Source organism: Gobius niger, assembly GCF_951799975.1.
Source record: "Gobius niger genome assembly, chromosome: 22".
Lineage (NCBI taxonomy): Eukaryota > Metazoa > Chordata > Actinopteri > Gobiiformes > Gobiidae > Gobius > Gobius niger.
Window position 1 is genome coordinate 10,855,834 of NC_136873.1, and position 15,739 is coordinate 10,871,572.

General features: G+C 38.4%; 1 protein-coding gene across 1 annotated transcript; it reads left to right on the forward strand.

The window, feature by feature from the left end:
• Positions 1 to 776: 776 nt before the first annotated feature.
• Positions 777 to 14,451, forward strand: gata5 (GATA binding protein 5; the record flags this gene model as incomplete). The annotated part of the gene is made up of 6 exons (XM_079581328.1): positions 777 to 1,176; positions 4,326 to 4,495; positions 8,975 to 9,103; positions 9,177 to 9,255; positions 11,841 to 11,968; positions 14,338 to 14,451. The coding sequence occupies 6 exons, from the start codon at positions 777 to 779 to the stop codon at positions 14,449 to 14,451; spliced, it is 1,020 nt and encodes a 339-aa protein (XP_079437454.1).
• Between the last annotated feature and the right edge of the window lie 1,288 nt (positions 14,452 to 15,739).

Genomic DNA, 15,739 nt, shown 5'->3' on the forward strand with positions numbered 1-15,739 from the left:
AACAAAAATGTGACAAAAATTCAGCAAAAATGTGACAAAAATGTGACAAAAATTCAACAAAAATGTGACAAAAATGTGACAAAAATTCAGCAAAAATTCAACAAAAATGTGACAAAAATGTGACAAAAATTCAACAAAAATGTGACAAAAATGTGACAAAAATGTGACAAAAATTCAACAAAAAGTGACAAAATGTGACAAAAATTCAACAAAAATTCAGCAAAAATGTGACAAAAATTCAACAAAAAGTGACAAAAAAAAAACATACAAAAGGTGACACAGCACAGCAACAACACGAGGAAAACTGTCAGTTTTGTGGGTCTTAGCTTTCAAATGAGGTGTCACACAAACAAAAGAGGACAGAATGCATTTGGTTTAGGCGGGCGGTAAGAGTTTAAAACATGTATTTGTGGAAGTGTCACGATTACGCTAACTTGGGCCGGGCTGGTCAGAGTCCAGGGCTGGTTTTCAGTCCCAGGCGAGAAGCTTCAGGATTGGGGTAAAGCCGAACTGGAGAAAATGCGCTCCGTTAAAGTGGGTTAAATGTGTCAGACTTTTTATTTTATTTTATTTTATTTTATTTTATTTTATTTTATTTTATTTTATTTTATTTTATTTTATTTTATTTTATTTTATTTTATTTTATTTTATTTTATTTTATTTTATTTTATTTTATTATGATTATTATGATTATTATGATTATTATGATTATTATTATTATTATTATTATTGTCTCTCCTCAGGTTCTGACGCGCAGCTCCCTCTGAGGACGCACCATGTACCAGGGCCTGACTTTGTCCTCGAACCAGTCCCCGTACGCGCACGACACGGGCAGCTACGTGCACGCGGCGGCCAGCTCCCCGGTGTACGTGCCCACGGCCCGCGTGCCCGCCGCCATGCTGCCCGCGCTGCCGTACCTCCACGCGCCCTGCGAGGCCCCGCAGACGCACTGGGCCCAGGCGCCGGCGGACGGCGGCTTCTCCTACTCCCACAGCCCGGGCCGGGACGCGGCGGCCTACCAGGGCGCGCCCGTGGAGCAGTACGGGAGCGCGCTGGTGCGGGGGGGCGCGTACTCGGCCCCGTACGCGTACATGAGCCCGGACGTGGCGGGCTCGTCCTGGGCGCAGGGGCACTTCGACAGCGGCGTCCTGGGGCTGCAGAGGCGCTCCAGCCTGGGTGAGTCTCCGTCCCGCGTCAGGACGTCACGTCTTACGTTCAGGATAATCAGAGTGAACCTGCCCCCCCATCACACTCACATTTAAATGACACATCTGTCAGTCGTCTGTGCTGTTTTGTGCTGTAAAGTCTTCGTTTGTGCTGTCACCGTTTTTCAGATATTAATGATTGTTTTATTCACTTCACTTCACTTCACTTTATTTCATGTCCCCGATAGGGCAATTAGTTTTGCAGCACAAGATACATAAAAATAGATACATAAAAACAGACAAGGACAGTAAAAATGCATTCATTGACCAGTTCAAACAAGATGCCGAAGTGCAAAACCTTACAACAGAACAAGAGAATACGAACAACTTTTTTTTTCCCCTCACACTGAATTTGGTGCCTGTTTTTCTCCTTTTATACTCAGCGTTTAGAGTGGAGATGGCTACAGGTATGAAGGAATATTTGTATCTGTTTTTCCCCACTAATGGAGCCCTAAGCCTCGAACCAGAGGGCAAGTAACAGAATTCACCATGAAGAGGATTGGTCAGATCTGAGGTCACGTGCTCGTCATAAAGTTCTAAAACGGGTAAAAATGGCGTCGCCGCCTCCTCTACGTCGGGGCTGTTTGTGCCGGTTCGGTTTTTAAACTATTACACACTTTAGAGCCTCGAGGCGCGCGCACGTGTCAGAGGCGCGCGGCAACACGCACTGCGCGCAAAAAAACAACCATCAATATCTCAAACACGGAAACAGCACAAACGAGGGTTTTTACAGCGCAAACGCAGGACATATTTTTCATTTAAGTGTGATTTTAAAGTTTGAAACTTCTGCAGAGACTCACAGAAACATGAAGGAACCTGTGTTTATGTTTGTTTTTAAACTCATCATTTCCATCTGAAAAACGGAGCAGGTTTAACGGACGGTTTGATTTCCTGATATTTTCGTTATAAAGACTTTTTTCTCTTTTAAGCGGAGACACTACAGGCAAAACTCACTTTTTTCAGTTTTCAGGTTTTGGGCCAAATCTGTCTCTGAACATATAAACTTTCACCCGGAAACAGAAAATATGCCTAATCTTCACAATAACATGTTTAAATATTGCGCTGATTCAATGTTCCCCCATAGACTTATATGGGAGAACGCAATTTCAAGGGCCTTTTTCTCCAAACACATGTTTCTGTCATTGTGGCGACACTATGTCCACGTCAGTCGGACCTAAAGACTTCACATTTTCCAGCCTCGGACTGAACAATATGTGGAAGTTTTTTTCAGAGGGATTTTTTATTATTTAATCCCTGAAGCCCCATTTATTGAGTTTTGAATGTCAAAAAATAAGGCGAGAATTACATTTTTACAAATTTTTACACTAAAAAACAGCTTATTTTAAAACTAAACAAGAAATCCAAAATCCCCTGTGAGAAAATCTTGGCAACTCATTTATCAATAAAATGAAACCATAAATGTGAATGTAGCTCTGTCCATTATTCAGATTTCGTCGGCGAAAAGATGGGAAATTTGGGGCATTTTTAGGCATAAAACACCTTGTTCTTATATGAAAAGATAAAATGACAGAAAACATGTATTTTTTTCTCACATTTATGCCAGTGATCGACAGAAAAAGCTTCACATTGATATCTGTAAATATACATTTTTTTCCTGTTCACCTGCAGTGTCTCGCCTTAAAATAAGCGTTTTTCTTTTGTGGAAAAATCAGTAAAAAAAACTTAAATTATGCCTTGATTTTTGAAAACTCTACAAATCAGAGCCATCTAAATAATGAAAGGCTGTTTAAGTATTTGCTTGAAGTGCCTGGGTTTTTTCTCAATGAATCTGGAAGGTGTGAAGCCTGTGAGAGCTGAGGTGGAGATGTGAGAAAATGGCCCTTAAATTACAATCCTCCATCCAAATGTGCGGAGAAACGTTGAGTCAGTGAAATAATTGAAAGTTTATCCAGTGTGTTCGGATCCCCGACACCTCCCCTTTAAATATACATGAAAAAGTCAAAGAAATAAACGTCGCCCATGTCTCACTAAAGCACAAACCCTGCTCAGTCTTTTTCTTCAGAGCCAGTTTTATCTACAATGCCTTATTAACCATGACTTGACGCGTGCGTAAAGACGGTGCGTAAAGAGCGTGCCCAGTCCCCTCGCGAGGCTCTTTTGGAACATCTCAGGGCAGTTTTCTCGTGTCGGAGGATCACAGGCCGCGCTTCACCAGAAAAAACAGACTTTGGTTTCAAACCCATCGATGGAAGTGTCGATCCGGTGCCTCGTGCGCACCGGACAAACTCCAAAGTCCAGCCGACGCGTAAACGCATCAGGCCTCGGCTCTGACTCAGCGATTCCATGCGAGTCCAGGCCCAAACGTCACGAGCGTTTCTGTCCAGTGTCCTGTTAGAAGATCCGTAATCCCCCCCCCCCCCCCCCCCCCCCCCATCCCACCCCCGCAGGCACGTACTGCGCAGCCGTGACGCGCTTTATCCAGAAACGGTGACATGAATTCCGATTGCGTCACGCTTTGCTGTGAGTACAGAGACACGTGAGGGCCGTTATCCCGGGTCAGGCCATCCATCACGGCCCGCGCGACCTCCGCCACATTCCCGGGTTAAACTCCGCCCCCCCCCCCCCATTTTTGCTGAATTTTTGTTTAATTTTTTGTCATTTTTTGTTGAATTTTTGTCACTTTTTTCTTTAATTTTTGTTGAATGTTTGTTACTTATTTGTTGAGTTTTTGTCACATTTTGTTGTTTTGCAGAAAAAAGTGAAAAAAAATTCTTAAAAAAATGACAAAAATTCAACAAAAAATTGACAAAAAATTAACAAAAATTCAACAAAAAAGTGACACAAATTTAATAAAAATTCAACAAAAAAGTGAAAAAAATTCAACAAAAAAGTGAAAAAAATTCAACAAAAAAGTGTCAAAAATTTAACAAAAATGTCACAAAAAAAGACAAAAATCCAGCCGAAAAATGACAAAAATCCAGCAAAAAAATGACAAAAATCCAGCAAAAAAATGACAAAAGAGCAGCAAAAAAGTAATAAAAAAGTGACATAAACACATCAGGAAAATAAAAAGTGACGACGATGGCCTAGAGCAGAGAATGGCTTTGGTTCTGGCTCGTTGTAAGAGGTTTTAATCTCCGTGTGTTCTTGCGTTGCCAGATCTGGTGGACGACCTGAGCACCGAGGGCCGTGAGTGCGTGAACTGCGGCTCCGTGTCCACCCCCCTGTGGCGCCGCGACGGCACCGGCCACTACCTCTGCAACGCCTGCGGACTCTACCACAAGATGAACGGCATCAACCGGCCGCTCATCAAGCCCCAGAAGCGACTGGTGAGTACGAGCTTTCGGATTCGGGTCAAGCCGAACGGGAGGAAACGTGTGGACCAACAGCATCAAAACCTGGATCTAAAGATATGGCTTTTTTTTTAAACCTGAACTGTAATAACAGACTGGGCCAAATTCACTGTAATAGAGATGAGTATAAAGTGTATCTTTCCAATGTAGTCGAGTAAAAGTATCTGGAGGGAAGTACAGATCCACAGCAGTGTAATCCTGGGTAACCTCTTGACTCCCATGACAAAAATCTAGTAGAAAAGTGACAAAAATCCAGCAAAAAAATGACAAAAATCCAGCAGAAAAATGACAAAAATCCAGCAAAAAAGTGACAAAAATCCAGTAGAAAAATAACAAAAATCCAGCAAAAAAAAGACAAAAATCCAGCAAAAAAGTGACAAAAATCCAGCAAAAAATGTGACAAAAATCCATCAAAAAAGTGACAAAAATCCAGCAAAAAAATGACAAAAATCCAGCAAAAAAAATAACAGAAATCCAACAAAAAAGTGACAAAAATCCTGCAAAAAAAGTGACAAAATTCCAGCAAAAAAGTGACAAAAATCCAGCAGAAAAATGACAAAAATCTATTAGAAAAGTGACAAAAATCCAGCAGAAAAATGACCAAAATCCAGCAAAAAAAAAGACCAAAATCCAGCAAAAAAAAGTGACAAAAATCCAGCAAAAAGTGACAAAAATCCATCATAAAAATGACAAAAATCCAGCAAAAAAAAGACAAAAATCCAGCAAAAAAATGACAAAAATCAAGCAAAAAAATGACAAAAATCCAGCAAAAAAGTGACAAAAATCCAGCAAAAAAAATGACAAAAATCCATCATAAAAATGACAAAAATCCAGCAAAAAAGTAACAAAAATCCATCATAAAAAAGACAAAAATCCAGCAGAAAAAATAAGAAAAATCCAGCAAAAAAATGACACAAATCCAGCAGAAACACACTGAGCCGGGCTGTGGAGTTTGAAGTTTAACAGGTTATAGTCGATCAGTTTTCTCCCAGTAATAATTATTTCTATGCTAGCCACTTAGCAGCAAACGGCTAACACGCACTGACCTGTGAAAACAAGTATGATGCACTAATACCGTCGATAAAGCCGTAACTACACAGAGCCTTTATGACGATCACACACTGAGCTTCATGTGTTTGTGGTTTATTACAGACTTTAATCAACAATGAGCTGTGGGTGATTGACACATGCTAACCAGGCTAGCCGGGCTAACCTAGCCTTTAGCCACTTGCCACCAACACAAATGTCCAGCGCACATTCACGTGTTTTTGAGTAATCTGTAAAAACTCTGATGGCGGCCATTTTAGGGATAGGTTTGCCTGAGTCCTCCTAGGAACGCCCCCACCTCCTGGAGACGCCTCCGAGCTTTGGTCACCAGCCGAGTAACCAACCACTGCTCCTCAGCAGAACCCCCTCCCCACTGATGCCACAGACAGCGTGTGGAGGGGGCGTGTCTAAAGGCTCAGAGGTTCTTAAAGAGACAGAGGCCTATTTCAAGACATTCACTACAGCCATTTTGAGAGAGACATTTAACCCCTTAACTCCCACCTGAACCGAGCACATTTTCCCCGGTTTGGCTTTACCCCAATCCAAAAGCTTCTGGAAAAAAGCTGAGACAAACAAAAGTGAGACGAAAACAATGATGGAAATGTGACAAAAAAGTGAAGAAAAATTTATGAAAAAGTGGCAAAAATGTCACAAAAATGTCACCAAAAAATGACAAAAATCTGATAAAAATTTGACAAAAAATTACAAAAAAGTGAAAATAAAAATGACCAAAATTTGATTAAAAAATGACGAAAAAAATGAAAAAATGTGAAAAATGACCAATAAAATGACGGAAATTTGACTAAAAATGACCAAAATGTAGCAAAAAAACAAAACAAAAATTTTATTAAAAAATGACAAAAAATTGACAAAAAAATGAAAAAAATGTGATAAAAAAATGACGAAAAAATGAAAAAAATGTGATAAAAAAATGATGAAAAAATGAAAAAAATGTGATAAAAAATGACCAAAAAAATGACAAAAAATGATGAACACCCAACAAAAAAATTATGAAAAAAAAATCTGATGACGTGAGGAAAAAGATCCTCTCGGTTCAGGCGGGAGTTAAAAGGTTAAAGAGACAGAGGCCTATTTCAAGACATTCACTACAGCCATTTTGAGAGAGACATTTTATACAAGGCAGTTATTCTAATTTACTGCATTTACAGACCAACAGAAGGTTTGTCATCATTGTAGTGTGATATAGACTGGTGCTGTGGGACTGACAAAAGCAGAACACCCCCTCTTTAACACTGTGACGCTCGGTAACATTTATGTCAAGTGTCTGCCCTGTTCCGGGTCCCGAGCCCCGGGCTGAGGACCTCAGTTCAGCCCGTGTCCTTCAGACTCGTGCCGTGGGTGTGGGGCGTTCGCAGCCGCTCCGTTCCCAGGACACTCTCTCCTCCTCTCGCCGTGGCCGGTTTATATTTGTCCAGCGCTGACCTCGCCCTTGAGCCGCTTTTAGCCGGGGCTCTCCGCTCCAACATGGCCGCCCTCCCCCCCCCTCCTCCCTCCCCCACTTCACACGCTTCCAAAACACCCGCGGTCCGCCTCACGTCCCGCGCCGGACACTGAAGGGGAAGCCCGGGTCCTTTTATTAGGCCACTCTGTTCGTTTGGACATAACTGAGGTCAGGTCTTAGCTTTCAAATGAGATGTTACACTAAAGTCGAACTGGAGAAAATGTCCTCGGTTCAGGACGGGGTTAAGAAGTTAAACATTAATTAAAGACCCCCCTACTATCCAGCTGCTGATTTCAGCTCGACCTGCCTTAATCTGTGGAGCTCCTGTGGTTTATTTGCATCATGAAAAGAAGCAAAAACAACTGTGAATCCTCGTTTTTTTAGTCTGGTTTCTAAGTCTGGTTTTAAACTCATTCAGCTGCAGGTTTGGACTGAACGGGGAATAAAGTCTTTCTGCTCAAAAGTTTCCTGTTCCTGCAAATTGTGTCCAATTTGCTTTTGAATTTTGAAATCCCCCTCGTGTTTGCACGTTCTGGCTGCGTGGGTTTCCTCTACCTCAAAACAAACATGTACAATAGCCAGGATGAGTGTGTTTGAGAGGGAAATTATCCCATGTGTTTGGCTGGGAACTGTTAAACAACACTGCGATATCGAGAAAAAATAATGTTTAGGTTCTACTGGCATCGAAAATATAAAAAGCCGGTTCAGAAGAAAAAAAAATACAGTTTTGATGTTGGTTCAGGGGAACATTTTTCCCAGTTGTTTACCAATTTTGCAAAATGTTTCTATTTTTATTAATACACACTTTTCCTTATTTTTGCCTGAATTTGTTCCTATTTTTTTTGTGCCAGTTTTCATTATTTTCCCTATTTTTTTTCATTTGTATTTATTTTTTAAAGCTATTTATTTATTTTTTGCACATTGTTCCTGAATTTGGTCCAATTATTTTTCCTAATTTTTGCCTTTTTCATTTCTAACATATTCCATATTTTCTCCCAATGTTTTATTTAAAAAAATAAATAATAATAAATAACATTTTTTTTCAGATTGTTTTAAATTAATATTATTATCCTTTATTTCCCCCCATTTTTTTTCTAAATGTTATCAATTTTTTTTCCTATTTTTTTGGCATTTTTTTTGTACTTTTGCTACAATTTCCCTCATTTTTTTTCTAAATTTTAGCCCAATTTTCTTTCCTTTTTTTTTTGCAAACATTTTTCGTTTTTTTGCAACAATTTCCCTCCATTTTTCACACATTTCTTGACATTTGAGATGAACCCCATATTGTAGCTTTGCAGATCATCCACACATCATTAGTTCTGTTTCCTGGTTCGAGACGAGAATTATTAAAAATTTTATGTATCGGAAAAAGTAACAAAAGTACTGGTATAAAAAAACTGTAATGCCCAAAATCCAGCAAAAAAATGACAAAAATCCAGCAAAAAATTGACAAAAATCCAGGAGAAAAAATGACAAAAATCCAGCAAAAAATTGACAAAAATCCAGGCGAAAAAATGACAAAAATCCAGCAGAAAAAATGACAAAAATCCAGCAAAAAATTGACAAAAATCCAGCAGAAAAAATGACAAAAATCCAGCAGAAAAAATGACAAAAATCCAGCAGAAAAAATGACAAAAATCCAGCAGAAAAAATGACAAAAATCCAGCAGAAAAAATGACAAAATTCCAGGAGAAAAAAATGACAAAAATCCAGGAGAAAAAAATGACAAAAATCCAGCAAAAAAAGACACAAATCCAGCAGAAAAAATGACAAAAATCCAGCAGAAAAAAGACAAAAATCCAGCAGAAAAAAAAATGTTTATGTATCGGAAAAAGTAACAAAAGTACTGGTGTAAAAAAACTGTAATACGCAGCCCTATATGTGTTCATTAACATGTTTTTTCCCGAACAACCAAACAAATAAAGAAACATCTGTGGTCTGTGCAGCAGTCGGGTTCCCGTCGGGCCGGACTCTGCTGCACCAACTGCCACACGAGCACCACCACGCTGTGGAGGAGGAACGCCGAGGGGGAGCCCGTCTGCAACGCCTGCGGACTCTACATGAAGCTGCACGGGGTAACGGACCCTTCACGAAACCCGACTCCGGAATCGAGAGCCGGGTCTGACGCGTGTCTCTGAACTCCCGCAGGTCCCTCGTCCTCTGGCCATGAAGAAGGAGAGCATTCAGACGCGCAAACGCAAGCCCAAGATGCCCAAAAACAAACCAGGTACGAGACGGAAGAGCGGTGATAGACTTAGACGGAAACGGCGAAGAGTTTAGGGGAGAGTGGACAACCCTGCGGACACCCCTGTCATGTTCCCCGTGCAACTCTGAGTTTGTTTAGCCCAAAAGTCCCCAAATTGTTTTCAATATTTATGGAGAGGGAGCGGGAAAACAAACCAGGTAGAAAACGGAAGAGCGATAATAGACTTAGACAGAAACGGCGAAGAGTTTAGGGGAGAGTGGACAACCCTGTGGACACCCTGTCAAGTTCCCCGTGCAACTCTGAGTATATTTGGCACAAAAGTCCCCAAAAAATGTTCAATATTTATGGAGAGGGAGCGGGAAAACAAACCAGGTAGAAAACAGAAGAGCGATAATAGACTTAGACGGAAACGGCGAAGAGTTGAGGGGAGAGTGGACAACCCTGCGGACACCCCTGTCATGTTTCAAAAATACATTTATTTTAAAAATACATTTAATTTAACATCTCATTTCATTTTTTGCTGATTTTTCCACTGATAAAGAAGCTTTTTTAATGTGTCGATGTCAATTTGAAACTTTTGCTGAACATTTCTGACATACATCTGAGGATAAATGTATTGCAACTTTTTTCTCATTTTATGTTTTTCATGTTTTATCCCCAAAAAATGCCCCAAATTTATCATATTTCCGGTGTTGAAATCTGAATAATGGATTGAAATGGATTTAAAATGATGGTCGACTTTAGTGACTTTTTCACAAGCTGTTTTTTTTTGTGGAAAAATCAGTAAAAATGAAAGGTTTACCTTGTTTTTTGAAACTCAAAACTCAATATATCAGGATAGGGATTAAATAATAACACAATGAGTGCAAAAAACAGGTAGAAAACGGAAAAGTGATGATAGACGGAAATGGCGAAGAGTTTAGGGGAGAGTGGACAACCCTGTGGACACCCCTGTCAAGTTCCCCGTGCAACTCTGAGTTTGTTTGGCCCAAAAGTCCCAAAAAATGTTCAATATTTATGGAGAGGGAGCGGGAAAACAAACCAGGTAGAAAACGGAAGAGCGATGATGGACTTAGACGGAAACGGCGAAGAGTTTAGGGGAGAGTGGACAACCCTGTGGACACCCCTGTCATGTTCCAAAAATACACTTATTTTAAAAATACATTTAATTTAACATCTCATTTCATTTTTTGCTGATTTTTCCACTGATAAAGAAGCTTTTTTAATGTGTCGACGTCAATTTGAAACTTTTGCTGAACATTTCTGACATAAATCTGAGGATAAATGCATTGCAACTTTTTTCTCATTTTATGTTTTTCATGTTTTGTCCCCAAAAAATGCCCCAAATTTCTCATATTTCCGGTTTTGAAATCTGAATAATGGATTGAAATGGATTTAAAATGATGGTCGACTTTAGTGACTTTTTCACAAGCTGTTTTTTTTGTGGAAAAATCAGTAAAAATGAAAGGTTTACCTTGTTTTTTGAAACTCAAAACTCAATAAATCAGGTTAGGGATTAAATATTAACACAATGAGTGCAAAAAACAGGTAGAAAACGGAAGAGCGATGATAGACGGAAACGGCGAAGAGTTTAGGGGAGAGTGGACAACCCTGTCATGTTTCAAAAATACATTTATTTTAAAAAATACATGTTTTTTAATACATTTAAAAAACATCTCATTTCATTTTTTGCTGATTTTTCCACTGTAGCAGGAAAGGCTGTGACCGAGATGACGCTGTAATCCAAATATGGGCATTTCCTTTGTGGGAGGCAGCAGAGGCTAAAGACGGGAGAAACACACACAGTGGCTAAACTTTAGGGCCGTTTTCGTTCCAGTCTTGGCAAGGCCGTGGGACCTTGGGTTCCCAGGGCGGAACCCAGGGTGCCCTGGGGGCGCTGCAGCCCCCCCTGGTGGTGTGTTTGGTGAACTGCAGGCAATATCAACCCCTTAACTCCCACCTGAACCGAGCACATTTTCTCCAGATTAACCCCAATCCAAAAGCTTCTGGAAAAAAGCTGTGAAAATAGCGACAAAACTGAGACGAAAACAAGGATGAAAATGTGACAAAAAAGCGAGAAAACATTGACGAAAAAGTGACAAAAAATGGACGAAAAAGTGATAAGAATTTGACAAAAAAATGCGAATAATTTGACGAAAAAGTGACAAAAAAATTACAAAAAATTGACAAAAATTTGACAAAAAACTGAGAAAAATTTGACAAAAAAGTGATAAGAATTTGACCAAAAAATTAGAATAATTTGACGAAAAAGTGACAAAAAAGTCACGAAAATTTGACAAAAATGAGTCGACTGCCCAACAAAAAAAGTGAAAAAATCTGACGTGAGGAAAAAGATCAGTTTAGTTTTGTAGGTCTTTCAAATGAGGCGTCACACTGGCCTACAGGATTTGGGTAAAGCTGAACTGGAGAAAATGCTCTCGGTTCAGGCGGGAGTTAAGAGGTTAATCAATAGGATTTATAAACAGAAAAAGTATTTGGGGGTAAGTTTTGTCCCTCAGCGCCCCCTAACTAAAACATCTTCCACGGCTCTGAGTCTTGGTTTCCCCAAGTCTTCGTATCTCAGGCGTGATGTTGTTTTTCTGTAGGAGGATCGGCGGCGTCCGAGCCCAGCCCGCCGCGCTCTCTGTCTGCGTCCGAACACGCCTCCACCGTCAAGAGCGAGACCAGCATGGCCGCCTCGCCGTACGCCGGGCACACCGTCACCTTGGCCCAGGTGCGTTTGGCCTCATTTTTGATCCTCTGAGGCGAGACGTTCCAGATGAACAGGAAATAAATCATGTAGAGATATCAGTTTGATGTTCAGCCTGTGGAAGATGAGAAAATGTATTATGATGTTTCTGACATTTTAGGTTTTCAATTTAAAAATAGGACATTTTTCAAATTAAAATGACCAACAAAACTGTGACAAAAATTCCAAAAAATGTGACAAAAAATTCAAAAAAATGTGACAAAAATTTAGAAAAAAATGTGACAAAAATTCAAACAAATGTGACAAAAATTCAAAAAAATGTGACAAAAATTCAAAAAAATGTGACAAAAAATTAGAAAAAAATGTGACAAAAATTCAAAAAAATGTGACAAAAAATTGGAAGAAAATGCGACAAAAATGTAAAAAACAAAATGTGACAAAAATGCAAAAACGCTACAGAGGAATAGGAAATAAAAATGTATAGATATCAGTTTGAAGTTCAGCCTGTAGATTACTGACAGGAACAAGATGAGAAAATATATTATAATGTTTCTGACATTTTAGGTTTTCAATTTTTCAAATTAAAATGACCAACAATTTAAGCGACAAAATTTAATTCATGTTGTCATAATATTGTGTGACATACTAACATTTTAGTTACAAAGATTTGCTCAGAGGAATTTTAATAAAAACTATTTATTAGTGAATGAAATGTGTAAAAAAAAAGGCATTTTTAAAATTATTTGGTAACACTTTACATTACGGGCCGGCAAGTCCGTGGTACTTACAGTGTAATTACAGTGGTACTTCTTGGTACTTATTATGGTACTTACAGCGGTACTAACAGTGGTAATTACTAGTATTAACAGTGGTAATTCTAGGTTATTATTGTGGTACTAAAAGTCATAATCACTAGTAATTAGGGTTACGGAGACACAGAGTTACCACAGTATCTCTTATTACTAAGAGATACTGTGGTAACTCTTGAATGAAGGTAATACTTCTATGTACTTTGATACTTTAAATGATAGTTTCTAGTAGTTTCAGTGATACATCTGTGGCAGCAATTCATAGGTAGTAAATGTGGTACTTGTTGGATTGTGTGACTATAAAACAACATAAATCAGCATTAGGGAAAACAAGAAGTACAACCTTCATTACTAAGAGTAACCGCTGTATCTAGAAGTACATAACTTGTAATTCTCACTATAGTATCCTTTAAGTACCGCAATAAGTACCTAGAATTACCACTGTAATTACCACCATGAGTCCCACTGTAAGAACCAGTGTAATTACCACCATAAGTACCTGGAATTACCACTGTAATTACCACCATGAGTCCCACTGTAAGAACCAGTGTAAATACCACCGTAAGTACCTGGAATTACCAGTGTAAATACCACCGTAAGTACCATTGTGAGTACCACTGTAAGTACTAAGGACTTAATATCGTAATGTAGAGTGTAACCAATTATTGTATTAAAATTCCACAAAAATGTGACAAAAACTCAACAAAAAAATACAAAAAATCAACAAAAAGTGACACAAATTCAACCAAAAACTGACAAAAATTCAACAAAAATGTGACAAAAATTCAACAAAAATTCAACAAAAATTCAACAAAAACTCAACCAAAAAATGTCAAAAATTCAACGAAAATAAAAAGAAATCTACAAAAATATGACAAAAATTCAACAAAAATGTGGCAGAAATTCAACAAAAAATCATCAAAAATTCAACTAAAAACTGACAAAAATTCAACAAAAATGTCACAAAAATTCAACAAAAAGGGACACAAATTCAACCAAAAACTGACAAAAATTCAACAAAAATGTGACAAAAATTCAACAAAAAATCAACAAAAACTCAACCAAAAACTGACAAAAATTCAACAAAAATGTGACAAAAATTCAACAAAAAATCAACAAAAACTCAACCAAAAACTGACAAAAATTCAACAAAAATGTGACAAAAATTCAACAAAAATTCAACAAAAATGTGACAAAAATTCAACAAAAATTCAACAAAAACTCAACGAAAAAATGTCAAAAATTCAACGAAAATATTTTTTTTTTTTACAAAAATATGACAAAAATTCAACAAAAATGTGGCAGAAATTCAACAAAAATTCAACAAAAAATCAACAAAAAATCAACAAAAATGTGACAAAAATTCAACAAAAATGTGACAAAAAAGAAAAAAAAACATATAAAAGGTGACACAACACAGCAACAACGCGAGGAAAAAGCTCAGTTTTGTGGGTCTTATCTTTCAAATGAGGTGTTACACAGGCCTATATAAAAGCCAAAGAGGACAGAGTGCATTTGGTTTAGGCGGGTGGTATCAAACGTCTGTAAATGAAAACCTTATTTTTTTCCGTGTCTGTCCCGCAGCCGTCGTCTCAGCTGGACCCGCCCTCCGCACACGTGGACATCAAGTTCGAGGATTACGCTTTCACGCCGAGCTCCATGGCCCCCCACAACTCCTGGTGTCTGTCCCAGGCCTGAACCCCCCACCCTGATCCACACACCGGACTGTTCTGAGGAGGAGGAGGACGAGGAGGAGGAACTCTGTCCACTCCATAACGACGGCTCTACGGAAGCCCGACGGGACCACGAACCCAGGACTCTAAACGTGAAGGATCTGAACAGCCTGTGGAGGGAGACTTTTCTCTTCACCAGGTTTATTTAAGTTTGTTGCTAATGAGGAGATTGATCCAGGAAGTGACTCCAGCATGGAAAGACTCTGTAATCCAAATATGGTCATTTCCTGTGTGGGAGACGGCGGCGGCTAAAGACTGGAGGAACATACACAGGGACTCAGCTTTGACCTCTGACCTTTAGTCGCTCCACAGACGAACAGTGAGGATTTTTACAGATCTGATTCCTGACATTTCAAAAACATCAAATTTTTTGCTGATTTTTCCGCTGATAAAGAAGAAATGGGAAACTTTTTTAACCTCTTAACTCCCGCCTGAACAGAGAGCGTTTTCTCCAGTTCGGCTTTACCCAAATCCTGTAGGCCAGTGTAAGACCTACAAAACTAAATTGATCTTTTTCCTCACATCATCAGATTTTTTTGTTGGGCAGTCGCCTCATTTTTGTCAAATTTTTCGTTGTTTTTTTTTTGTCAATTTTTTTGTCACTTTTTTATCAAATTATTCGCATTTTTTTGTCAAATTCTTATCACTTTTTTGTCGATGTTTTTTCACTTTTTCATAAATTTTTCGTCCAATTTTTCCTCACATTTTTGTCACTTTTTCGTCCATTTTTTCAATTTTTTTGTAACTTTTTTGGTCCATTTTTTGTCCATTTTTCATCAAATTTATCTCACATTTTTGTGAAATTTTGTCAATTTTTTGTACATTTTTTGTCACTTTTTTGTCAAATTATTCGCATTTTTTTCTCAAATTCTTATCACTTTTTTGTCAATTTTTTCTCAATTTTTTGTCAATTTTTTCTAATTTTTTTCTCAATTTTTGGTCCATTTTTTGTCACTTTTTCGTCAAATTTTTCTCACTTTTTTCTCAAATTTTTGTCAATTTTTGTCCTTTTTTTTTACATTTTTTGTACATTTTTTGTCACTTTTTCATCCATTTTTTAGTCTCAGTTTTGTCGCTATTTTCACACCTTTTTTCCAGAAGCTTTTGGATTGGGGTAAAGCCAAACTGGAGAACATGTGCTCGGTTCAGGTGGGAGTTAAGGGGTTAATGTGTTGATGTCAATTTGAAACTTTTGCTGAACATTTCTGACATAAATCTGAGGATAAATGCATTGCAACTTTTTTCTCATTTTA